General features: G+C 44.6%; 4 protein-coding genes and 1 long non-coding RNA gene across 16 annotated transcripts in view; 2 read left to right on the top strand and 3 right to left on the bottom strand.

Moving 5' to 3' along the window:
• Positions 1-17,447, top strand: part of LOC105834055 (cytospin-A) — a 57,829-nt gene extending 40,382 nt beyond the window's left edge. For 9 of the 12 annotated variants that reach the window (XM_012676252.3, XM_012676261.3, XM_036291663.1 and 6 more), the window contains 10 exons: positions 6,591-6,924; positions 10,498-10,866; positions 10,953-11,165; positions 11,237-11,692; positions 11,858-12,293; positions 12,610-14,577; positions 15,041-15,235; positions 15,397-15,567; positions 15,690-16,072; positions 16,275-17,447. In XM_012676252.3, coding sequence (XP_012531706.1) covers positions 6,591-6,924; positions 10,498-10,866; positions 10,953-11,165; positions 11,237-11,692; positions 11,858-12,293; positions 12,610-14,577; positions 15,041-15,235; positions 15,397-15,567; positions 15,690-16,072; positions 16,275-16,364 — 4,615 coding nt within the window. In that variant the 3' untranslated portion in view covers positions 16,365-17,447. Of the gene's footprint in view, positions 1-6,590; positions 6,925-9,851; positions 9,987-10,497; positions 10,867-10,952; positions 11,166-11,236; positions 11,693-11,857; positions 12,294-12,609; positions 14,578-15,029; positions 15,236-15,396; positions 15,568-15,689; positions 16,073-16,274 lie in introns of those variants that run through there. The other 3 variants (XM_012676264.3, XM_012676266.3, XM_012676265.3) reach the window with 3 other exon arrangements.
• On the bottom strand, positions 9,141-9,673 carry LOC118647226. The gene is made up of 2 exons (XR_004964529.1): positions 9,372-9,673; positions 9,141-9,286 (listed from the first exon to the last, which is right to left on the bottom strand). It is a non-coding gene; the product is annotated as an uncharacterized LOC118647226 (long non-coding RNA).
• Positions 17,448-17,554: 107 nt separating the features above from the next.
• On the bottom strand, positions 17,555-19,793 carry LOC105834057 (histone deacetylase 3). Its single transcript, XM_012676270.3, has one exon. The coding sequence runs from the start codon at positions 19,247-19,249 to the stop codon at positions 17,948-17,950; it is 1,302 nt and encodes a 433-aa protein (XP_012531724.1). The 5' UTR covers positions 19,250-19,793; the 3' UTR covers positions 17,555-17,947.
• A 2,184-nt stretch (positions 19,794-21,977) lies between these two features.
• Positions 21,978-25,337, bottom strand: LOC105833011 (dihydrolipoyl dehydrogenase, mitochondrial). Its single transcript, XM_012674401.2, has 7 exons — positions 25,152-25,337; positions 24,287-24,572; positions 23,835-24,201; positions 23,419-23,763; positions 23,205-23,296; positions 22,760-23,085; positions 21,978-22,409 (listed from the first exon to the last, which is right to left on the bottom strand). The coding sequence occupies exons 1-7, from the start codon at positions 25,194-25,196 to the stop codon at positions 22,344-22,346; spliced, it is 1,527 nt and encodes a 508-aa protein (XP_012529855.1). The 5' UTR covers positions 25,197-25,337; the 3' UTR covers positions 21,978-22,343.
• Positions 25,338-25,450: 113 nt separating this feature from the next.
• LOC105833013 overlaps positions 25,451-25,782 on the top strand; it is a 45,843-nt gene continuing 45,511 nt past the window's right edge. Inside the window, exon 1 of the mRNA XM_012674403.3 lies at positions 25,451-25,589. The gene's annotated coding sequence lies outside the window, so the exon portion shown is untranslated. The remainder of the gene's footprint in view (positions 25,590-25,782) is intronic.

Below are 25,782 nucleotides of genomic sequence, written 5' to 3' on the forward strand. Positions count from 1 at the left end.
TTCACGCGCGCGCGCGTGATTATGAAAATTGCATCATTTTAATGCGCGACTCGAAGACATTTATCTCTCTCTCGAACCAGAAACACCTTTATGGACAGAATGACGTCAGCGGTCGATACTTTTCCCGAACAGCCGGCTTGTATCCTACACCTTGCGATAAGGATATCTACTTATGTCTCGTTCGAGCTAGATAAAGGTACCATACGAGCGAGCCCGAGGCCGTTCGACAAAACGAAGCTGTTTATTCTTTCGAGCGCTCGCTCGCAATCGCGGGCACCTCCCGATAACGCTTGAAAATAGAGTAGAATTTCATTCCGCTCGAGAATTCGTTCTCTCTCTTTCTTTTTTTTTTATTTTCGATGCCGCGCGGTATAATCACAATAGTCTCGCAACTCCGTATAAAAATGTCTCGGGCGATAAATCAATCGTGGTAATTGAAATAAGAAACGACACAGTGATACGCGATATCTCAGAAAACGCCGTGAAATATAAACGATCGCGTTTTTTTTTTTTTTTTTTTTTTTCGTACGGTCGCAACATTCGAGCGTGACTACATTTTTCTCAACAGCGAGGAGGAAATAAATTTCGCGAGCTCCAAGCGCGCAAATGTATCGTCCATAATTTTCCTCGCGGAATATTCTCTCTCTCTCTCTGGAGGAGTTAAATATATTTTGAATTACTAGCCGAGAATCAAAGATACTGAATCTTTAAAGCGCGCTTAAATTAGCGACGTCGCGATTTCGCATGCAAATGTGTTTGCTCTCGCTCTCTCTATCAGGTGAGGCCACGTAACTCACGAGAGACGCGACAAACACTTTTATCTCGGATCGCGCGATTGCGCCGTGTAATTTCCATTAGGTAAATGCGCTCGTCGAATTCGACGAAGACGACGACGACGGTGCACACGTATCGTGCGCGCTCTGCATGAAATTTTAATGGAGCCCTCGGTGCGCGGTATGCGCGCTAATAATGCTAATAATGCTGCTTACGCGTCACCGTGATACGATATCGAAATATTAATAGCACGGATGAATAAACGATTAGCGAACAGATCCGTAAGTTCGCGAGGACGGTTTTTCTTTCCGAAACCAAAAAACTTCGTCTGGTCGATCGTTGCACCGATTCCGATCATAAATTCGTCGAACGTAGCTAGAAAGCGCAACGTAAAATCGTTTAGCGAATTTAATCCGAGTAACTTTCACTCGATACAAAGCCAATTCCTCGTCCGCTTTCTTAGATTTCAATTTAATCGATTAATTCTTTTGTTGCCTCGCGTTTTTTTTTTGTATCGCGCAGGTGAGATGTCTCTTTTCTGTCGATGTTTTTTCAAGTGCAAGAACGCACAAGGTTGCGATACACGGTATGCAGAAATTCGTCATTCGCGTCATGTTAATGTTAATATACGCCGTCTAGAATCAAGTCGCGCGCGCGCGTATATACAAATCTTTCAGCTGTATTTGCCTTTACGCGACTGAAAATTTACGCCCGTGTAACGAGCGAGCGTAATATCCTTCGTTCTAACGGGCGAAAATTTCTATCGGTATTCATCGCAGTAACGGAATCGCATCGAACGGTCCGTGGATGCCACACGAGGGCACAATGCCGTCTCTGTTCGGCGTTATCTCGCCGATCGCGCGATCAGACAGAGGCTTCACGCCCTCGATCACGGCTCGATTATTTCGTCTTCCTTTGCGTTGCGAGGTCTCTCATTGCCTCGTCACGTGCACGAGAATCGACACCGTGTCGATTCGCATAAAGAGCGGCCGTTGTTGCTTAAAAAAAAATATATATATATAAAGCTACGACCTGAGAATCTCCGTCATCATTTTGAGAAACAATATAACTTATACAATTTGGAGATAAATGCCTTACAACATTAAAATTAAAAACGCATATTAATCTTCATTGGCGCGTTTCCCGTATCTATTTATATCTGGTGAAACTGTGATATATTTATTGTGACGTGACGGTACAGTTTTATTTTTCTGAGCGCGGCGTTTCACACTTCCTTTCTTCTCTTTGTGACGACTTGAGTATCCACTCCCCGCGCGTTATTCTCACTTTGCCCTCGTTCCCAATGCGAGATATCTTCGCGGAGAGCGAAATCTAAGATTTCGCATCGTGCCGAGGCGATTATGCGGGAAATCTGATGCATAACTCTGCACTTCGTACCATTTTAACTCGTGGCCATTGTAGCCATATACCCGCTGACGAGGGGGCTCTCTCGGGGGCGGGAGGGACGAGGGGGGAGGGGAACTGCACGTCGTCGACGAGGAGTGTCGTATTTCCGTCGGCCGGAAAAACTCATACCGGTTTGCCCCGGGCGGAGGTTCGGCGCACGTGCAAATACAACTGCACCCGGGTCCCCTGGCATATGCCCCTCTGCGGGATATGGAGCTCCGTATCGCGGACGAGTGATTTTACGGCACATGCGGTGCGGACGTCGTCTTCCCTTCAATTCCGCTCTCCTCTTCGAACCGCGTCAAATTCTACATTTTATTGAAACATCTTTGTTCGAAATTTCTATTAAAAAAAAAAATAGAACCGTTTGTTTAAGAATTTAACTGTGCCTGAAAATAATTTGTTAGACTATTAATATAATTATGTGGGCTGTAAGAATATCGAAACTTTTTCCAGCATTGCTCGTTGATGCTTGAATGTTCTTTATAATTCGTTTAATAGTCCAAGAAAAATTGTTTTCAGATCTAACTAAATTTGTAATTTATTATTAACCTTAATATTCCCGTATTATCGCAAATTTTGTAACGATTTGATATTATTCGCCCTTCTAACTGGAGATCCTCCTTGTATTCGTCGCGATTTAGGAAATGGAATTATAATGTATTGTATATAAACACCTATCCATGTTTCCATCACGTGTGCCTAGAGTCAACTCTGACTTCTATTTATAGATCATTTTGATAAGTTTCGGAATGCCGCGGCCACGTAGAACCAGGGCTACTAGTCACACTTTGAACGATATCAAATACCTCTACGACTGACGCATCGATAATAGCTAAACACAGTCGATAGGCAGTATCTGCCCGTCATTCGACCATCCAGCGAGCGGTAAACAGTTAGGCTTGACGTTTCGAGCATGCCATTCCCCATCCTGCTCCCCGAGAAGGTCTATGCGGCGGAAAAAAAAAAGTTTCTTTGTTCTCCTCCGTCTACGTACAGTTACGAGTACCCGTCGAGAGGATGCACAAGCTAATACATTGCCTACGAGGCGCGTGTACATGTGTACACGGAGGAGCAGCAGCTCGCGTAGATTTAGATGTTGGGCGTAATTTTGAAAGACAGGCATGGGAGGAGCGATTAAAGATCCGGGTGACGTCTGCATCCAGCCGCGCGGCCGCGAAATAATGGAGGGAGTGTTGCAGCACGGAGAAATACGTGACGAGAGAAAAAGATTTATATCTACCGCGCGGCTCCTCGCGGCGTTGCGAAGGCAAGGAGACCTTTCGGCCACCGGGTACATACCATATGTCGACCGTATGAGAAAACTGGTCGACCGGTGAGACGTCTGCGGATTCCGTGTGGCCTCCTTAAGCAGCTCCTCCGTTCCTCTCCTCTCCTCCCCTGCCCCCTCTCCCCCTTCATCCCCCCGATCGTGCCATCCTCGACGTACGGCGACGAGGCGCGTACCCGTTCCCAAGAGCTCCGACGGCTGGTCTCTCTCCCGTCCCGCCAGCCCACCAGGGCAATTATCTTTCTCTCCCTCTCTTTCTCTCTCTCTCTCTCTCTCTCTCTCTCTTTCTCTCTTTCCTCCCTCTCTGATCGAAAATCGACGCGATTCCGAGTGATCGAAGCGCGTCAAAGGGCAATCGGCTGTGTAGCAGCCGCTCGGAGATCGCTAATCCATGATTACCGCGATCATGGCTCTCAGCACCAACCCTTTCCTCGCGCCATCAATGTGCGCATGGTGTTTGGCAATCGGCTTGACGAACTCGCCAATTGACATTTTCGCAAATGCGTCTATTGGATAGGCGATCACGCTCGTTAGATCCGCGTTTCGTTCGATCGTGATGCCTGAAAATTTAATTGAACGAGTTAAGAGGATGGCCAGTGGTAGGCGTTGAATTCTCATAGATGGGACGCGGTTGAATTTTGAGCGGAGAGAAGAGATTTTTCCGGCCTTCGGGAAGAGGGCGGATTAATTGTCGATTGGAATTGTCGCGTATTTTACGCGTCGTCGAGTTGTAATACGGGAAATGTGCAAATTGGCGCGTTTGCGCTTTAAAGATTCGCGTCGGCCGTGCAACGTGTAATTCAATTTGAGAGTCCGCACTCTCTATCCGGCGCTATTAAATTCGAGCGTCGTCGCGCACGCATCAGCCCACGTGCACCGTCCGTGCGTAATCTCGCGGTCTCCTCGCGGGCAAGCCCGTATTCCGCAAGTGGCCCGCAATTACGCCTCTTTAAAAGGCGACGGGGAGGAGGAGAAAGAGAGAGAGAGAGAGAGAGAGAAAATTCCTCAATGGCCGACGAATGCGGGGCCCAAGTACGACCTCTCTGGCTGCATTTACGACTCGACTTGGCCCTTCGTCCGTACGGTCCGGCGGCGGTCGCCTAAGAAAAGCCTTGGTTGAACCGAGAGCGGAATCGAGAGAAAGAGAGAAGGGAGAGAATTATACGGGGAGGGGACGATTGTGTCGGGGCTCCGTGTATTCAGTACTCGATGCACCGTCGCGCGGTATGCGTCGTCGCTGGCCGTCGTTCCCGTCGACCGGCTGAATTCTCGTCGAGGTCCCTCGAACCTCGTCGCTCCGGAGGAATCACTCACCCGGGACCAAAGATACTTAACGGACAAAGGGAAACATGAGAGAGAGGAGACCACCCTGTTCTCTCCTCTGAATTCCGATCGCTCTTGAGGGAGGACCGGCCGTCCCGTCGCGCGTCCTTGGGGATCCTTGAGAGGTCCGCGCCGCCGCAAGGACACGCGGACGTCCTTCCGCGGCGTGCCCGGCGAAACGTCTCGCGGTCGTTGGCCGAAAGAGGACGAGGAGCAACAAGTGGTCGCCACGCGGACGAGACTGTAAACGTCTCCGGGGTCGCGCCTCGTTCTTCCCCGAAGAAGAGGAGGAGGAGGAGGAGGAGGAGGAGGAGGAGGCGACGGAGCAGGCAGCGAGGATTCCTCTCGGCGGATCGAGGAAGAAAGTGGCTCGAGGCCGCTCGCTTCACGCACGAATCTCGGAATTCCTCGGCGAGTGCGCGCCACACGATGCGGCGATCGCTCGCCCGTCGTGTCGTGTAACGTCGCCGTCGCCGTCGCCGTCGGCGCGTCCCGAGAGGAACGGAAGGATAACGAGAGAAGGCGGGCCCTACCGAGACGCGTGTCCAGACGGAAGCGAAAGATGCGGCCCGGTGAAACTGACGGAGCGACGTTTCTCGTCCGACGATACGCGCCGGAGGCTGCACGCGAACGCACCTGGACCCCGCGTTCCGAGGTGGTGGGATCGGAGTCGCGCGACGGACGTGGGAACCTGTTAATTAACGTTTTCTGATGCTGGTCGCGTAGCTCGAGCGACCCGGCCGATTATTTTCTCCCCCGGTAGGAAAAGCATCTCCGTCTACGATCGCACGAATCGACGCGTTTCGAATTTTCACGTCGATCGATCTCACTGACAGATCCGCGCGACAGATTCAACGACCTTCGGGGAAGTGCCTGGAGTTAATGATTCCGTGCTCCCGAACTGAATGTGTCGGAAATTCAAACGCGGTCTACAAACTCTCGCTGTGTGAAAATTTCGGGCTCGCCTTGAAGCTATAATTATACACGCAGATATAAAAATTATCTGTCTTTATCTGAATCGATAATGGACCGCCCTCGAGCGTAGTATCGAGATTGGCGAGGCCCTGCGATTTTTCGGTCGCCCTTCAAAGTGATTAACCGCATGGATATGGATTAAGTGATTGACAGCAAACAAATTACCGAAGACAATCGCTGGAGTGTTCTTCGAAGGGATCTAGTTGGGAAGTGCTCATTTAGATCTTTCGTTTTATTTCACTTTTTTTTTTTACGCAAACGTGACGGCGGAAGCTTATCGGATTTTTAAAGAGACTTAAAAAAAAAACTGACGCACGTGCGATCGGAAACCGTTTCCACCTCTCTCGCCGTTCGGTCGTCTCGCCGGCACACATCCGCGTCCTTCCGCGGGAGGGAATCTAATCGGGAGACAGGACACTCTCTGGCTATCGGACGCCCCCGCGTATCCGTGACCTAGCGACGATTACGCTCGTTACGTCGTAACCCGGTGGTTGGAGACGCGACAGGATGACGGTCGTGCCGCCGTCCCGCTCGCTTTCCTCTTTCCGTCCTGGAAACGCTCGCTAACGGGAACGATCCGACGATGCCCATCGCTCGTTGACGGACGCGAGGATCGTTCCAGGTCGTAAGCCCTCTTTTTTTCGTCGACGAGAGAGAGCTCGGAGCCGAAAAAGAAAACAGAATTGTCTCGTTCCGTGGACTTTTTTTTCCCTCTCCCGCCGGGGGTTTCTATCTCGTTTCTACGCGAGAAACAAGATCGTCCAAATCACGCGGTGACCAGTCGAGCGACCATGATGAAGTTCAAATCGCTGTTTCGTAGAGGACAGCCCAGCCAGCAGCAGCAACAATCGGCGCAGCAGCAGCAGCAATCGGCGTCGCTGCGCCAGGCGCCGAGTGCCTCCTCGCTGGAGGCAAAGAGCGACGTTCCGTCGACCGGGAACAACTGGGCCGGCTCCCTGGGCAACAAGGAGCCGGCCAGACCCAAGGCGACGACGGCGCCCAAGGGTCCCGCCAAGGTGTCCAGGATGCAGGAGCTCGAGCGCGAGGTCGAGGCCCTGCGTAAGGATCGCACGCGTCTCGAGGCGAATCTACGCGACGCCGCTTCCGATGCTCAGAATCTCCGCGAGCTGCGTGCCGAATTGGCCTCCCTCAAGGTAAGCAAAGTTTTGAAAAATCACGCATAATCAACAAATAATTTTTGATTTTGAAAGTTAAGACTGCTTACTTTGGTCCGTAGCGAATCTTGGTGCTATATTTTTTTTTTTTAATTTAATATTCTTATAGCTCATATAAACTGCGCGCCGATAATTTTGCCGGTCTTGAAACACAGTTACTAGTCAGATATCGATGCTTAGAAGCATCTTTACACTGAGAAAAAAATGTTAATTTGACTAAATTTTTCAACTTGATTAAATTTCTTTAGTTTAAGTATTTATAGATTTAATTTGAATGCATAAAACTTGAACTTTAATTTAACTATTTATATATTTGACTGAAATACATAAATAGTTGATTTGAAGAAATTTAAGCAAGTTGAAAAAATTAGTCAAATCAACATCTTGTTTTTCTCAGTGTAAAATCTCCCCTTTCCCGAAAAAACTGTAAATATTTATTGCGAGAAATAACACCTTAGCCAGGATTTGAATCTCCCGTGAGGTCTTCTCGAATAATTTCTGATTATTCAGGAGTAACTGTTTTTTTTTTCTCTTAAAATATCTGATGTTCGAATGTTGCGATTATTCATAAAAGTTATTTACGATTTCTTTAAAGAAACTTATAGAGAAATTCACGGTCACACGTTTCTTTCTCAATGCTAAAATATTTAAAAAAAACTCATTTAAAAAGAATAACATTTATTTTTAGAGAAGCATTCTTCTTCCTGTAAATTATATACTTTCTCCTGAAAATATATGCGTATCCTGATACTCTCTTAATTATCCTTATTTCTTTCGACGCGTCTTCCGAATTTATTTCCATTAAAATTAAAAGCAATCATTGTTATACAATTTATTATTTTTCCTGTACAAACAGCATCGGGAGTCTCGATTATGCATTATATTATTTCGTTCTCGTATTCTCTCATTTCCAAGATTCCGCATTTAAGTGGGTCAACGGTAGTTTAAAATCGTCCCGATGGCGGAAGGGTTCCGACGAGGTTCTTTCCTTATCAGAAGTGAAAGGTCGACTGATGTGTACATACAATATATATAAACCTGTCGTGAACATCTCCACACAATCCGGTATTATCCTATAATAATATCTCGTGTGCGTCCTTCTCCTCGTTTCGCACTGCCCGACCGAAAGCAACTTTAGCACGCTATTTCGGATACATTTACCTTGATGTGCCAGGAGACAGAACCTCTTATTGTTTATTTTATGTGTTTAGCAAAACTCAAACTTTAAGCGAAAAATATTTCAAATACTCTTGACATGTCCCTATAAAATTAAAGATGTAATTCATTTATCTTATTTATAAAATTTAGTAAATGTAGAAACTGAATAATCTTCTCGAGAAATTTTCAAGAATTTAAGATCTGACTAAGCGGTCCTATAAACTTCCGAGCCTGTGAATTCAGTATAACAGCTGCGATTTAATCGAGAGAAAAATATCCTCTTCGCGCCATTTATCGCAATGTCATCATCGATACACTTCATTTCTGCCCGGCTGGAAAATAATTACGTGCGAAGTGCGAGGCGTGTTTAGCGACTGCGTCGCAAAACGCGCTCGATGAATGAATTAAAACCGCGCCGTCGTCGCTCTGATTCATCTGCAGTTGACGTTGACGCCCCGCATAATTTTCCCCCTTCCCTCCCTCCTCTGCCCGCTTGCGTCGTACCTGACGCGCACACGTGCATACCTGCGTTGCTCCCTCCCTCCCTTCGCGTTATCTCTTTTTTTCCTTTTCGCCGTACCGTACAAGGAAGACAACATAAGGCACGGTCGAGGACGACCGGCTGTAAAAATATTCTCTTTGAATCTAAATCGCGCTTAAATGGATCAATTCAGTGAGAGATACACTGCTATTTCTCTTCTCAGTTAGATCGCCGGCGTTTTCACGCTACGGGATGCTTTAAGAATCTCTTAGATGAAACATATTTGGAGTCGGAGTTTGAAGTTTGTTATTCGACTGTGAAAACTAGATTGGTCCCTCCGAAATTTTATTCGAATTATTCTCTCAATTTTTTAACATCTTACATTAATTACTTTGATATCTAGTGTCCATCTCTCATTAAGATAGATTAATTTTAATACTGTGTTTAATTTGTTTTCCTTTTCTATTTTTAACAATTAGTACACGATAAAGAACAAGTTAAACTGTGATTGAGGTTAATCCACAACATTGATAGGAAAGGAAATCTCACATATCAATTTTTTTGTATGCGATTTAATCCATAAACAGAGCTTTTATTTTTTATTATAGAAATTCTCAAACAAATACACAATTTCTTTTTAAATATCGAAAAATAATTCTTCTAAGAATTCTTCGTCAAAATGTTCTTCGATACTCTGGAACGCTGAGTGAAAAAAGAAACGGATTTTATTATTCTTTTGGATTATACCATTCTCTATTCTATTCGGATTAATATTCCTTCTACCTACAAATCGTTTTTTCTTCAACCGTCGCTCTTTCGCGCTCGTTTCATTCTGAATATATAAAAATATTCTCGCTGGCTCTGTTATACAAAACTGTTTCCACGGGATGCGGAATGCACCCTCCGCGTCGTTCCCCCTCCCCAACGGTCGTTGCCAGGACGATCGTGGAACCCTTTCTGTTACGCAATCTCGAATCACGCGTTCGAATGTTTTTTTTTCTTCTTTCGACGCTACGGCGAGAAACGAAAAGTTTGACATAAATTTCGCGTTTCCCGTCGTCGTTGGACGCAGGGATCATTTTTGGCTGCGGCGGCCGGCCAGCGTTCGGAATCTGAACTCGGCGGAAATTATACCGGTTTCAGTCCCGGAGTTCGTGTAACCGACATAACCGTTAGAACATTAGCGAGACAGAGAGAAAAAGAGTGACGCGGAGAGCGAGGGAGAGAGAAAGGGAGAGAGGGAGGGAGAGGGAGAGAGAAAGGGCGCGAGGAGTCGTTTTTGCGTGCTCGAAAGCGGAGCCAGAGGGCGTGGAGCGCGCGGGGATGTTTACGCGGACGAAGAAAAGAGCCGGGGAGGCCGAGCGGATCCGATATGAAAAAGCGTTGCTTCTCGTCGCCCACGGTAAACCCCACGTATCAAGCCCGTCCCGCGCGTGTGGCGGACCCGCGAACCGTCCCCGTCTCGCGGTCGCCGTGCGAATGTCCGCGAGTTCCGACCTACCGGCGCCACCGCGCGTCACCGTACGCCGTACGTTTGACTCTAACCTCGAATCCGGATTGGCGGCTCCGGATTCTCTCCTCCCTCCTCCCCTCGTCGGCGCGATGTTTACGAGACGTCACGTTTTTTCGGCGTCGTTGCACAGCCCTGCTTTTTTTTTCCTCAAACACAAGGTCGCGAATGTTATGATCGTGTGAAGACACTCGAGTCCTGACAAAAAAAAAAGACCGTAATATAGATCTTAACTGTTAGATGCGTCGGTTCCAAATCGGTATTTGATGTTGTTTTGGTGTAGATACGTTAAAGTCTGATTTTATTTGAAATGCCCCTATGTCCTAAAATTGCTCTATTCCATCCATTTCAAGTGAAAACTGTTGATTAATAATCTTAACACATTTGTCGCTTTGATGAACAGGAGCAGCATAGTCTGGAGCTAGAGCGTCTTACCGAGGAGAACGAGGCTCTTCGCGCTCGTCTCAGGGACGTGGCTCATTCGCCGCTGTCGGATTCGGAGAAGCAGCAGCTGCTGCTAGATGCCTCAAGGCTCCACAACTCTGCGCCAGCATCCATCGCCATTCCCCAGGACGATGGTTTTGCGCACAATACCAGCACGCCTCAGGAAGGAGCTCAGTGCACCACGCCAGACTGGGACAAGCATTCATCCAGCTCAATGTCCGAGGTCTCGGTTGCGTGCCTGCAGGACAGGATCTTGCAAATGGAGGAAACACATTACTCCACGAACGAGGAATTACAGGCGACTATTCAGGAATTGAGCGACTTGCAGGTATGTAATTTTATTCATTAAGGGGGATATCACATTTGAAATGAGCAAATACAAACGAATTTAACGAATTAATGCTACTCATGCAGGCACAACTGACAGAGTTGCAAGCGGACAATGAAAGGCTAACGGAGGAAAAGGGAGTTCTCTTGGAATCGCTGTGCCGTCAGACGGAAAAACTAGAAGACTCTCGTTCCAAAGTCGACACTTTACAGGGGCTACTATTGAGAGAGGAACAACCGCAGGAGGCATCTAAGGGTTACAATACGGAAAGGGAACAGAAACTTGTAGACCTCCTAAAAGTGGGTGCACTAAATATATACATATAAACGCGAAAGTGGCGACTGATTACTGATTATTCATATGGTTACAGAGTGCACAAGAGGAACGAGAGACTTTACTTCAAAAGCAGGAGGAGTTGACCAATGAACTAAAGAATCTGAAGGCAACGGCTGACGCTAGTGCGGCGGAGGTTGAGCGTTTAACAAAATGCGTCGAATTGCTAGAGGCGTCGGTGGATGCGGCAAACGTCGAACGGAAGCAGCTGGACATAGAATTGACAGAGGCTAGGCAGGAAGGCGCGAATCGCAGTATAGAGATCAGTAGGTTGGCGACTCTGTTAGAGAACGCGCGGGCGAAGATCGAGGAACTGGAGCAATCGCGGCAGCTGGAGAACAAAAGTGAGGCGGACGAACTACTCGACGCAGCCAGAAGGGAGAAGGATACGCTTGAGACGCAGGCGGCGGCGTTGCAGGAGCAGTTGGCGCGCTCACATTGCGATCACGATCGATTACGGGATCAATACTCGCAGCTTCAGGAAGAATATAAAGTACGCTTGTTTTGTATGTGTAGAGTGAACACAAACTTTAAATTTTTCGAGCTCTTTGAGAAAATAAAAAAGCAACTAATTTTCGTTAAAAATCTGTACAAAGAAACTTTTGTTTGTGTAAGTAACCAATAAAGAAGATAACTTCTAATGTAAATAAAATTTCAGGTGGCACGAAATAATGCAAAGTCCGCTATAGACGACTTGGAGTATAGATTGAATCAGTTGAAAAACGAGCGATTAGCTGTGAGCACGGAATTGCAACTCGTCCGGGATTCCATGGTGGAACTGCAGGCGCAGTGTCAACGGCACTTGGAGGACAAACGGGATTTGAAGGCCGCGGTGAGCGAGGCGCAACGACGAGAACGCGAGGCGCAAACGCGCCAGTACGAGCTGGAGCGCGCATTGGCCGACGAGCGTAAACTAAGACAGGAGGAGAGTACGGAGTGGGAACAATTCCAAACGGATTTGCTGATGACCGTGCGAGTCGCCAACGATTTCAAGACCGAAGCTCAGAGTGAGTTGGAACGCGTCGTCATGGAAAACAAGGCGCAGAGAGATAAGCTGAGAGCGCTGGAGGCACAACTCGATAAACTTAACAAAGGTAAACAAACGAAAACGGTCGACTTCTTTTAAAACAGACTGTTATGTGGTAATATTGTGATACATGATGAACGTCTAAGATCGTGAGGGTTTATTATGATAAATAAAAATATACAAGTATATAAATGTGGTATATTATCACATAATATTCTGTCTGAAATAGAAAACACGAGAAGATTTTAGTAAATGTCGGAAAAAAGGATTTCCTTAATGAAACGAAATCAGTTTGCCGAAAATATTTCTTTTTAACTTTTGTTAATGAAAATTTTATTAATTTTGTAATTGTTCCTTTCTTCCTTAATTGAACTGGATATTAGATAGCACTGTAGTAAGTTGCAAGGCACTTGATGTCACTAATGGGAATGAAGAGAAAATGGAGAAGAGAGAATGGGTTTTACTAAAGCGTGGTCGAATGATTTTAAAGAAGCGTTACGACGCGAGAAAGCACGCGTTACGAAATACCTTGTTTAAAGCAACGATGAGCGGCTGGGACTCGCATAAAGCGAGGCTTAAGGATGTCGATACTGCGAATCAAAACGAACTCGGTTTACCGAATGATAATCAGACAACCGCAGCGGATACACCGACACTCAAGAAAACTATTAAATTAGAGGATAAATTGATTTCCGGCGAGGAGATTGAATTCTCTCCTGCCAATCCCATCGACAACCAGCATACCGAATGCGTCATAGATGGAGCGGTTGAGTGTTCAGCGAATGAGAATTCGAGCCAATCGAGAGTCTCGAAGAACGAATCGTCAAAGTTTTACTTGAACGACTCTGACTCGGACAAGATTTCTTACAATCCATCTGATAAACCTCCGACAATCGGGGAAGATTATCCGAAACTGTATATTTCCGTTACAGAAAAGTCTGACAAGGATGCAATGGCCAAGAGTTCCTTACTTAAAAGTATTCGTAGTATTCAAAATACCAACGGAGATTCATACGGCATTAATATTTCAAATAGTCGTTTTTTCGTGCCAAAAGATTATATATTTTCCGGCGTAGAAAGTGCGATGAATGATCTCAAGTTCGAGGTCGATCCGGAAATGGGAAAGCTATTGCAGAGGAGTTACAGCAGTCCGCAAGTTAATACGTCCACCTTAGCCAACGTTGAAGCGAGTCCATTGCTTTTAAATACAGCAGAAGCTTCAACAGCACTCAACGATTCAACGAGACCACGCGATTCAGACCTCAGGAGTGCAAAATCACTTTCAGATTCGTCCGTATGCCTAACATCAAAGGAAAGCGATAAGACTGAGCAGAAAGAGAAGCTGTTTTTGAAACGTGAATCAAAATCGAACTGCGAAATAATTGACATCTTGAATAAGACTTTGAAATCAAAAACGATTGCAGAATCACAAACAAGAAATCATTCTGAATCATTACCTAAACATAAACCTAACGATTGTCGTCATAGTACGCATGATAATAAAGAAAAATTTCAAGAAATGAAACACGAAGATCAAGAAATGAAAGCGTCTTGTTTAAAAAACGAAATAAGAGAACAAGAAATATCGGGCAATCAGTTATGGACAGCAAAACACGTGATCATCGATGACGACAAAATTACGACGAAATCTTTATGCTCCGATTCTACATCAGAGAATAAAATAATTTTTGATACGCTTGAAGAATTGAAAATACCCAATTTGCCCGATGAAAATATCGAAATAAAGTCGCTAGAACCTACGAGGAATGCTACATGTGAGGAAATAAAAAGTTATCATGATATACTCAGAGTGCCTCTAATGAGGCAAAAATCATATCCGCTATTAACGCCTTCGGAAATCGCATATAAATCCAAATATTTTCCATCGATTCCAGTTATTTCATTAGACACGCCAAAAACGGTGTCAAGTGATCATTTATTTCAATTAATCGAGTATTCAGATCAGGAGAAAGAAGCGGAAATCTCGAAGCCGATCTCAGAATCTTCCGTTAACCAGGTAAAGCAAATTGAATCTTCGGTACGTAACGAACAAGGATCAAAGTGCTCGAATCCGAACGAGACGAATCGATTGAATCGTATAAGATTTCTTCAAGATAGTATACAGGCGAACGAGTCTCAGATCGATAAACTCACGACTTCTTCTGAAAGTAAGTCTCGTGTGACGAACGAAGAAGCTAAGGTGTCGCAGAGTAATACAGACTTGGAATCGGATCTACCCCCGCCGATGGGACGGACATCGTCCTTAAGAGAAAAGTTTGAGACGATTGTAGAGGACGTGGAATTGCGGACGCTGCCAGGACGGCGCATACAAAGAAGTGAATCTTGCGGTCGTAAGTCGCTCTCTTAATGTGGGAACCGCTTGTATCGCAAAAATTTGGGCTGTTGTCCGTCCCGGCTCTCCTGATCTAATAAGCTACTACGAAGGATACGAGACTCACGTATTTTCCGTATCGTTAGCATCTACATTGTGCCGCTCGTGTTGTTTCCTGGTTGACTATCACCTGGCTTTCTTTGTGTGTCTCGACTTCTCAATACCTTCACTACGCTATAATATACTCGCTTATTTATGTTTCTCTCATGAAATCATGTCTTTACTGAATTAATTCACATAGGTTGTGCCATTTTTCACGGAGAAGACTTTCGAAATCGTTCAAGTATATTAATTGTGGATTATCTATGCTTTATTTTATGTACGAACACTTATGGCTTATTGCTTGTATTATTTGTTCGAATTATTATTTATCTATACGCGGCGATTCGCATTCTAAGTATGAATGCTTAGAAATCTTTCAGCTAATCAAAAAGTGATACAACAACCGCCCACGAGACCGGCCAGCACGCCGACGGAGACTCAACAATCGGTGCTAACGAGCGTGCAGCAGGAGATAGCTGCTCGTAGAAAGGCGAATATTTCGCGTCAGGACTCGAGGCTTTCTGTAAAGTGTCTGATCGAGAGCATCGAAAATGCTACGAAACAAGCTAAGGCCGGTAAGTGAAGGCCAGTAGCTTAATTCAGATACATTAACGGTTGCTAATATACATTATTCGCGATGCTATTCGCTTGAAATTGTGTAAAATAATAGATAAAAATTTCATTTTATCAAATTAATATATTTCTGAAATAAAAAAAATACCGATTTGTATTTTAGGACCTGGAAGCCGTAGTAGTTCTACGTCATCTTTAAATTCGATTGGGACGACAGACATAATGTCTTTGAAAACTCCCCTCCGGGACCAGCAAATCAACAATTTAATTTGTACGGCGAATTCGACAAATAATAATAAAACACAATCTACGATCACAAAGAAACCGGTATCAGGTAATTATCAATCAAAATTTCGCAAACCTAAAACGTTTGTACAGTATAAAATAATTATATGAAAACTCATGCATTTGGATGTTTTTCGTACTTAATTGTGTATTTTGAATGTTGGCGCGCAGAAACAAAATCAACTCCTGTGGTTTTGAGTCCGGGTGAGCTGTTGGATTCGGCCGCTTTGAATGCCAAGGCGATCGATTTCGTACGTCGAAGTAGCGTCACCGATCTGTCGGATCGTAAGGATCCCCTCTTCGGCTTAGTCAAGAACGGCGGGTCTAAACGTAATGCCTTGCTCAAGTGGTGTCAGAATAAAACGATAGGCTACCGGAATATTGACATCACTAACTTCAGCAGTTCCTGGAATGACGGTCTAGCGTTTTGCGCGATTATGCACTCTTATCTGCCGCGTAAGGTACCGTACGACACATTGACGCCGGTCGAAAAGCGGAGGAATTTCTCGATCGCCTTCTCTGCTGCCGAAAGCGTCGGCATACCAACTACTTTGGTAAGTTAATTGGTAAATAATCTTGAATTGTAAAGATTTCAAAGATATACATGCACACGTAGTATAATAATTAATATAATTAAAATTAAAATATAAGACTTCTTATATAAAATATAAGAATATTTTAATCGAGTTATGCAATTGTACATCTAATGGTTACGACTTTTTTTATAAAGTAAAACGTACATTATTCTTTCCATAGAACATCAGTGAAATGTGTCAACTTGAGCGACCTGATTGGCAACAAGTCATGACGTACGTGATTAGCATTTACAAGCACTTCGAAACGTAACTGATTACCGTTCCATTACATCGCTTGTCAGGTGACACGTGCTACCGTTGAATGCGCTCGGCACTGCGAGACGAGCGAAAAAGAACAACAGCATCTAGTCAACCAAATTTTACGATAAAATGAAGAAAGCTATGAAGCAAGAAAGATTCTGAACGTTTATCGAGATCAGCTGGATCAGCACTGCCTACTAATTATATGCTTTTTTCCGTACGCGTTGTATATAGTTTCCGATTGGAGAAAATGTCGCAAGGAGTATATGCAAAGAGTTCGATGGAAAACCAAACACCAAATGGAATTGCCGTTACTATGAGACTGAAAACTTTATATATACATACATTTGCATATATATGTACACATACACGTGGCGTATGTGCTTTGTAAGACACAAACGAATTCGGGAAGAATCTTTCGTCGAGTGAGAAAGAGGAGCCAAGTAAAAAAAAAGCTTCGTGAGTAGCCTTCTGCAAAAAACGAGTTTAACCGCGCATGACCGCGCGCGGTGTTCCTCAAAGGCCTAGCATTACGCGTTCACGCACGAAGAGTACACACGCATTGCCTCTGCCTCGTAGTCTTTTGCACCGCGTTTTTGCAAAGAGTAAATCGGAAGTCGAGTATTTGCGTTCCTCTCGTACCGAATATTTTTGTACGTGTATTATTTTTCGAAAGACTTTTTGTAGAATTTACAAAAAAGAAAATACGAATGTACAGAACAAAGCGCCTTAATTTAAGAGATCTAATTTATTGCAATTAGTCGCGCATTTAGTGCTCTTACCAAGCGGAGAGGTCCGTCCGCTCCCTTTGCCCCTATGTCCCCGAGAGAATCGTTTTGCGTTTCTACTCTCTTGTTAAGGAAACAAAAAGAAGAGCTCTAAAAAGAACCATTATATCGTGCGAGGATTAAGTTCTCTGTGATATAGCAAGATAGCCCTGAGACAGAGATACAGACGTTATCGTTATTGCTATTACTATTATTACACTATTATCGCTATTAATATCGTCCTCATCGTCGTTGTTGTACCATTGTAGACAATACGGATATTGCTGTCTGATGTAAAACAATAAACTTGCCTAATGAATATTTAAGATACGGATATTTTGAGTATTGCATACCGTTTTTTCAACGAAGAAATTCCTTTCCACTAGCAACGTTAGACAAATTCAGTTTAAAATATAAGTGTATATTTCACACGCTTGTTCAAAATCTGCAAGATTTATTTGAATAAAATAAGCTTGTTTTGCAGTCGGTATAAACAATTCAGTCTGTACAGCTTTTATATTTACATCTTTTTCGTACATAAAAAGTGTTCGAATAACGCATGTCATTTTGTTCCTATATATTATTAGTTTCGTTAAAAGTTAAAATTTTTAATAATTGCACAATATCTTTTACATTGTCTTAGAATCAGTCATAGAAAATAATCTCGGCACGTTTTACGGCAGTTTGCAGTCAATCGACATAGATGAATTCCAAATGTATACAATTTGCGCTTGAATTCCGCTGGTTCTACTGAATTATACAAAGAATCGAAATGCGATTCTTACGTTATTTTCACGTGACCTCGTAAACCGTAATACTGTCTCTATCACGAATCGTTCACGTCAATCTTGTCTTGATCCTTGTCGCCGGCGTAGTATTCGTTCGCCGGTTCGACGATCTTGTCCGTATCCTGTGGATTCTGTCGCGAGTCCGGATCCGGCTCGGGCTGCCTTTCCTCCTCAGGCGGCAACGCGTCGCACGGGACGTCGTGCATCTGCACGCTCGGCGAGTGCTGAATCATCTTAAGATTGTCGCAAACGTGCCGTGTGATCGCCTCCAGATACTGCTTACTGTTGGCGTTGTCCTGTCTAGTGACGACCTCGGGATGCAAGGTAAAGTCAGGCGCGAAGTACTCCAGGTACTCAGTGTACGGGAGCTCGTTGCTGATCTGCTCGTCCACCAGCAGGGACGTCTCGTAGGTCCAACACCTGGCGACATTCCGCAGGGTGTAGCCGCCGCCGCCAACAGTCAGTAACGGCACGTTCAGGTCCCTCACGAACTTTACGCACTCGCCGTGCCCCTTGGTGCTGAGGCTGAAACAGCCGAGTCGATCGTTCGCGAGGGAATCGGCGCCGCACTGAAGAACTATCGCCGTGGGCTGGAAGAACTCCATCACATGGGAGATGACGGGCTTGAAGACCTGGATGTACGACGTATCATCGATCCCCTCCTTCAGCGGCACGTTCACGGAGTAGTAACGGCCGCTCTCGGCGCCGATCTCGTACATGTCGCCGGTGCCAGGGAAGAAGTAGTTGCCGTACTTGTGGAACGACACGGTCATGACGCGATCGGTCAGGTAGAAGGCCTCCTGCACGCCGTCCCCGTGATGCACGTCTATGTCTATGTACAACACCCGGGCGCGGTACTTAAGCAATTCCAGTATGGCGATCACAATGTCGTTAATGTAACAGAAGCCGGACGCCTCGAACTTTTTGGCGTGGTGGAGGCCACCGCTCCAGTTCACGGCGATGTCGCAGCAGTTGTTGTTCAACTTGGTCGCGCCGTCCAGCGAGGCGCCGGTGTACATCGAGCAGAAGTCGAAGAGGCCGTCGAACACGGGACAATCATCTCCCACATTGAAGTGGCTGAGGTACTTGGTGTAGCCCTGCAGATTCTGCGGCGTGACGCGCTGTAAGAAATCAACGTAGTCCTCCGAGTGGAAGCGGCACATGTCGTGAGTGCTGGCGCGGTACGGCCGGTAGATCTGCATCTTCCGGTGGAGGCCGTAGTTGAGCACGAGGCTGTGGATCACGGACAGCCGGTGCGGCTTCATCGGATGGCCTGGTCCATAGTGGAAGTTACCCACCTCCGGATTGTAGAAGTACGCCACCTTCTTGTTGTAGCTCATGTCGGTGAGATGAGGTTAGCCGCGCGCGACCAGAGATTCGCGGCGTCACGCCGCAGCAGCGGACGCGTCTGTGCTCGTCGAGGAAAACGCGGAGAATACGGACCTCATGTTCCTCCCGGAAAAATTCTGTCGCGGTCCGGTGAGCCTGCCGTCACCGCCGTAGCGTCGAATCGATAAGGTTAGGGCAGCCGAAGAATGAGGAGGACTTAACCTCGTTTTTTCAACCTTACAAACGTTTCAAACCTTACGCGGTTCCTTCAATGGGTGACGAAATCCCGTGTCCGACCGTCGCTTCTGTTCACTGGCGACTAATTCGTTGTAGCTAACAGCCAAGGAAATTTATAATTATTCATTCTAAAATGAAACGAAACGCCAAACGGATAGCTCAAACACGGTCTTTTCCGTACACACAACTCGCGCGAACACAAAGGGACGTCGGTAGAGATCGAATCACGTGACCAAGCGAACACATAAAAATTATATTCCGATTGACCAAATTAGAATCTTATCAGAGAGGAACGTGAGAGCGGTCATCGCGTCGTTTTAGGTGTTTTCATTCATCAGCACCTCTATGTGCACAAAATATGTACATTGAACCATGTAGTCAAATATCTATGAATTCCGTAGGTAATGTGCATGACTTTTTGGGTCTCTTCTATGCTAAGTCCACGTTTATTTGATTCTGTTTCATGCTACCCGTAAATTTTACAATTATATGCATTCACATTTTAAATCTGTTTTATGCAAATGTGCATAATCGTGTTCTATAATAAATGTGCAATACCACATATACATGATATAAATTCAATTAATTGATTTGATAAAAATTCACTCACCGATTGCTGTCGCTGCTCCTGCTGCTGATGCTGCTGCTACTGCTACATTCCTTTTCCGGAATACCATCGCTCTATGGATGCCGTTTTCTGTTGACATCATCCTGCTATTCTCGAACCACATTAATAACGATCGTCCGATACTTTATTCGGCACTTCCGATATTACGGATAATATATCACACACGAGTAAAACGTAAACCGCGCGCGAGAATTTCACTTGACGCGACCGTTACATTTGAAAAAATACGTGAAAAGAACGGCTCGTTTGATTGGCGGTGAAATCAACATGGCACGAAAGTGGCGTGATATCACGTAACTTCGCGGAAACGCAGGCCGAGGAAAACCGTTCGAATGAAAACTACGCGCCGAGACACAACGAACGGAGATAAATTTGTTTCGAAAATTTCGTATGCTCGCACGACGATTAGTAGCACTTCACAATTAGCACTCGCGATATTTTACAGAACGTATCCTCTTCGAGCAAACACTTGGCTCGAACACACACGCGAACACTTACTCGAGATCGAAGGCAAACGCACGACGCCGCGCTTTCGATCTCACGGCTCGCGTATCGTTTGCTAGCAGCACGACGGCACTCTCACCACAACACCGTACCTGCACAATACCGCACAATTCAATTCTGAACGCGAAATACGCACGGAGTCGACAGAGCGTCTGATGCGTCTGACCGGTGGCGCTGGAGCGGCGTACGTGACTGGGGAGCGCGGAGCAACGGAGCAACATGGCGGCAGCGGCGCAGGCGCGGCGAGTGGCGCCGACTAGCGCCGAGTGCCGCCGAGTCTGCCTGCCAGCGGTCACGTACGCCCCGTACGTTGCTGCCGCCATGTTTCTTCGCGCTCCAGCGCCGGTCGGACCGTCGGACGCTCTGTCGACTCCGTGCGTGTCTCGCGTGTCCAGAATTCATTGTGCGCAGGTACGGTATTGTGTTGCGAGTGTCGTCGTGCTAATAGACAACCCGCGAGGCATGTGAAATCCTATAACAGAGGTCGTATTCATGTGTAAAGCGCGGCATCGTGCGTTTGCCTTCGATTTCGAGTGAAGTGTTCGCGTGCACGTTCAAGCAAAGTGTTTGCTCCGTTCGGTAGAATGGCGATCGTGCCAATAATAAAACTTTTACTAGTCGTCGCGCAATCATACAGAGATACAAAACTCTGGGAGCTAATTGATTTACTTCTGTTCAGTGTGTTTTGACGTGCCGTACTTTTAACGTATTTTTCCAAATGTAACGGTCGCGCCAAGTAGTGAAATTCTCGCGCGCGGATTACGTTTTACTCGTGTGCGATATCCGTAATATCGGGATTGCCGAATAAAGTATCGGGCGATCGTTATTAATGTGCGGTTCGGGAATAGCAGGATGATGTCAGCAGAAAGCGGCATCCATGGAGCGATTCGGTATTCTGGAAAAGAAATGTAGCAGTAGCATCAGCAGCAGGAGCAGCGACAGCAATCGGTGAGTGAATTTTTATCAAATCAATTATTGTGTATAAAATCAATCAATAATTGAATTTATATCATGTATATGTATATGTATATGTATAGAGGCACTGATGGATGAAAACACTTTAAAACGACGCGATGACCGCTCTCAGGTTCCTCTCTGATCTTATATTTCTTATAAATCCATACTATCTATAGCAACTAAAAATCTATAAAAAATTGATTTCAATGTCAGTTTTAATTTAAATTTATTTAGATAACTTGATAAAATTTAAAAAAATTTATCTTTTCTTTCAAGATAAGCGAGAATAGTTTTGGTAAAATGATTGGCTTAGAAATATTTTCTATCGCGTGGGATTTCACCCTCTCGCTTTCTCTTATCTATATTTACGTATGTATCTCTTTATCTCTTTTTGAAATAAACGATTCGAAAAATTTCGAGATTATAATATTAATAATCTTTTATTCGTAAAATACAATAATCACTGGGCGGAGATAAACTTACACTTCCACATAAATTGGTTTCCAGCTTTTATTTACAATCGTAATTCCTTTATACGATACGCTACGATTAGCGCGATGTAAGACGTTGACACGTAGACTAGATCCAGGCTACGATGTGAAGTTAAAAGGGCCGCATAAATTATGTGCGTTTAGCGCGAGGGATTTTAAACGTATTTGTCCACGAAACATGTTATCTCAGTAGATTAAGTTCGAAAGAGACAAGCACGTTTAATGCTAAACGCAATCAGGGTGTGAACTAACAAGTGTGTAATTGATTCGCTTATTCTTCATAGAAATTTAAAAGTTGATGGGTTTGCCGAAGTAGGCTGCCAGATGAGCTTCTCTGAGCGCCTCGGCGCATGTCTGAAAGAAAGAGAAGGAAATGTGTATCATAAAAAGAATTCAAATCTAATTAAAAATCTTTCATTTTTCTACCCAAATTTTAATTCAAAGTCGATTTCAACCTTGACATCAACCAAGATTATATTGAGTCGTGTATAATAAACAATATAATTTTAATAATTAGAGATTACTTTTAATTTGTTTCGTTTTGTACAAAATCTTTGTATGTATAGGACCACATTACACATTCAAAAGTTTTGTGTAAAAAGAAAGAACGAATAAAGAAAAAGATCTTTAATTATTTAAGTCGTTTCTCCATCAAGAGAGTTAATCGTGGAAAGATATTGCTTGATACAGAATTAAATACTTACTGGATGTGCGTGGCATACGCGAGCAACGTCTTCCGCACTGGCTCCGTACTCCATCGCGAGGACTGCCTCGTTGATGAGCTCTCCCGCGGCCGGTCCGATCATATGCACGCCCAAGATCTTGTCGGTGTTACTGTCGGCAAGTACCTTGGAGAAACCGTCCGTCTCGAGATTCGTTTTCGCCCGGGAGTTTGCCATGAACGGGAACTTGCCAATCTTGTAGTCGATACCTTCCTTTTTCAAATCCTCTTCCGTTTTGCCGACCCAACCGACTTCTGGATGCGTATATATCACGCTCGGCACACAGTTGTAGTCGATGTGAACCGCGCCTGCATCGAGAGATAATCCACATTTAATCGGATTCAATAAAAAAGGAAATATAATTTCGTACTTAGCGCTAATAATGTGCGAAATGATTTATTGTGTTTAAAATGCTAATGACAGTTACCTCCGGCAATACCTTCCACTGTGATTATGCCCTCATCTTCAGCTTTGTGAGCCAACATTGGTCCGTGAATGCAGTCACCAATAGCATAAATACTGCGAATTATAGAAATCATTACTTGGTAAAATAATTAATTAAAAATTACCAAGATTAATTTTCGTTCACAGGAAATTAAAACCAAATGTCATTGAATTTTCAAATCACAGTTTATAGTTACCTAGGCACTACTGTTTGAAATCGGTTATTCACGGGTATTCTTCCCTTCTCGTCCCTCTCGATACCCAAATCCTCTAGACCCAAGTTGTGCGTGTATGGTCTTCTGCCGACGCACACCAATAATACATCGCAGATCAAGTTCTCCTTTTTGCTCGGGTCCTTCGCGTCCTCAACAGAGACCGTGATCTCACCGCCGTGCTTGGTAGCAGCCATGACTTTCGTTCCTAGTTTAAACTTCAGACCTTGCTTCGCGAGTATCTTCTGCAGAGTTTTACTGACCTCTCCGTCGATACCCATGCCACCGATCGTCGGCATGAATTCCACGGCCGTTACATCGGAGCCCAGTCTGTATGAGGGTAATCGTTTTAGCGAAATATTCTTTTAAAGGACACTTTCAAGGCGAGTTTAGCGATTTACCTCTGCCAAACCGAACCCAATTCTAATCCAATGACTCCAGCACCAATGACGATGAGCCTATTGGGAACTTTGCTGAGCGATAGCGCACCTGTCGAGGACACAATCTGCTTCTCGTCAATCTCAATACCAGGGAAGGGTGTGACCTCACTACCGGTCGCTATCAGAATGTTCTTCGCATTGATAGTCGATTCTACCGAACCATCAGACTTCAAGGCAGTGACTTGGTTTTTGCCTGTAATCTTTCCATGACCCTTTACCCACTCGACCTTGTTCTTCTTAAACAAGCCTGCTATACCACTGGTGAGAGCCTTAACCACGTTCGTCTTTTGTTCCATGAGCTTGTTAAGATCCAGTTGAACATTTGACACTGTAAAGAGTCATTTGGGAGTCTCGTATAATAATATGTATAACCATGCTGACCTCTGATAAATGTTTCTAGCTCAGTTACTCACCGACAACCCCACGGTTCGCTAAATCCCCACTGTGCGCCATGTGATAATAATGTGAATTGTTTAGAAGTGACTTTGATGGAATGCAGCCAACGTTAAGACATGTGCCACCTAGGGTTGGATCCTTCTCCACACATACAGTCTTCATGCCCAGTTGTGCAGCCTTAATCGCCGCTACATATCCACCAGGGCCAGCCCCAATCACGACTACATCTGCGTCTAATGTACTGGCATATCTGCGTTGCTGGGTGACCGTTATACCTGGTAGAACGCGTTTTATGCATGTTGGCTGATAAGAAACAGAAATATTTATTAGCATTCGCTGAGATGAGAGTATATAGAGATAAAGAAAACCATTGACAAAAATATAGGTTGATATATAGAAAACAGAGATAAATATTAAGATATTAATTTTTTATATATGTTAACGATATATAAATAGTTTATTCTTTAAACTTTTATCACTGTGTTATCTGCTATTATTCATCTATTTTCTTTACTGTCACTCAATTTTTTCCCCTTTTCTCTTCAATATTTCATTTCAAGTGCAAAGAGTGTAACGTGGAACAGCTGAGAAGACAGAGTTGGTGATACACCAACACAGAGAAAGCAATGACATAACCAATCCGTGAATCTGCTCTTGCATATCACGAAAAAACTCCAAGGGTTTCTTGGCAGGAATCTTAAGAATCTAAGAGACAATTCTGGTGATCTGCTCAAGTCAAGAATTCTCGCTAATGAAAAATTAAAGAGACCAAAACCACACACTAACGGTTTGGGCCACGAGATGTTACGAAAGAGATATCAGAGTGAAATCTCGTCCGCATGATCTCGCATAAATCGTACGATCCGTTTATCCGTGACTCACCCTGATCGACGTGGTCACCAGGTTCCAAAGGCTGGCTTGCATCATACTTTTCAAAATACACCTCGGGTCCCGGCAACGAACGGGAGAGGGTCAAAAAGTGAAAAGAACTCGCGCGGCAGTGAAACTGAAAGGCCTAACCGGTTTTATCACGACAGGTTCGCCTTGCAGAAGTGCCGATACTTCAGCGATCTTGAGAACGATATAGTTTAAGAATTGTATCAAGAGATGGCGCTGAGGGATCCGTCAGAGTGTCAGAGTAGTTCGTCAGAGAGGTCAGAGTCGTCAGAGATCCCTCCAAGGAACAACGTAACAATCAATAAACAAAATTAAAGCATAGAGAATAAACAGCCAAAATCTACAAGTTCATAAACAAAATAAAATTTATATTTACATTATTATATTAATTCTTGAGAGATTGTTGTAAAGATGTGAAACAAGGTATGTTTTTGGTAATGTTAAAAATGTCGTTAGTGATACGAAGTACTGTGTTCCTTTTCGCTTATCTTTTTTAAAAGGTAAGGGAAAGAACGGGGAAAAAGTTATACTTAGATTGTTAATCTCTCGAAATCAGAATGCATATTTTATTATATAGATTGTTGAAGAGATGAAAATTTAGATATTTTAAAAAGTA

This window comes from Monomorium pharaonis, chromosome 9 (genome assembly GCF_013373865.1).
Source record: "Monomorium pharaonis isolate MP-MQ-018 chromosome 9, ASM1337386v2, whole genome shotgun sequence".
In the NCBI taxonomy this organism is placed as follows: Eukaryota; Metazoa; Arthropoda; class Insecta; order Hymenoptera; family Formicidae; genus Monomorium; species Monomorium pharaonis.

Excerpts from the sequence above, each read along its gene's own strand:
- LOC105834057 (XM_012676270.3), bottom strand. The coding sequence starts at position 19,249 with ATGAGCTACAACAAGAAGGTGGCGTACTTCTACAATCCGGAGGTGGGT.
- LOC105833011 (XM_012674401.2), bottom strand. The coding sequence starts at position 25,196 with ATGATGCAAGCCAGCCTTTGGAACCTGGTGACCACGTCGATCAGG. Across the intron at positions 23,297-23,418 it reads TTTCAAACAGTAGTGCCTAG|TATTTATGCTATTGGTGACT; the intron begins GTAACTATAAAC and ends TATAATTCGCAG. Across the intron at positions 22,410-22,759 it reads GCGTATGCCACGCACATCCA|ACATGCGCCGAGGCGCTCAG; the intron begins GTAAGTATTTAA and ends TCTTTCTTTCAG.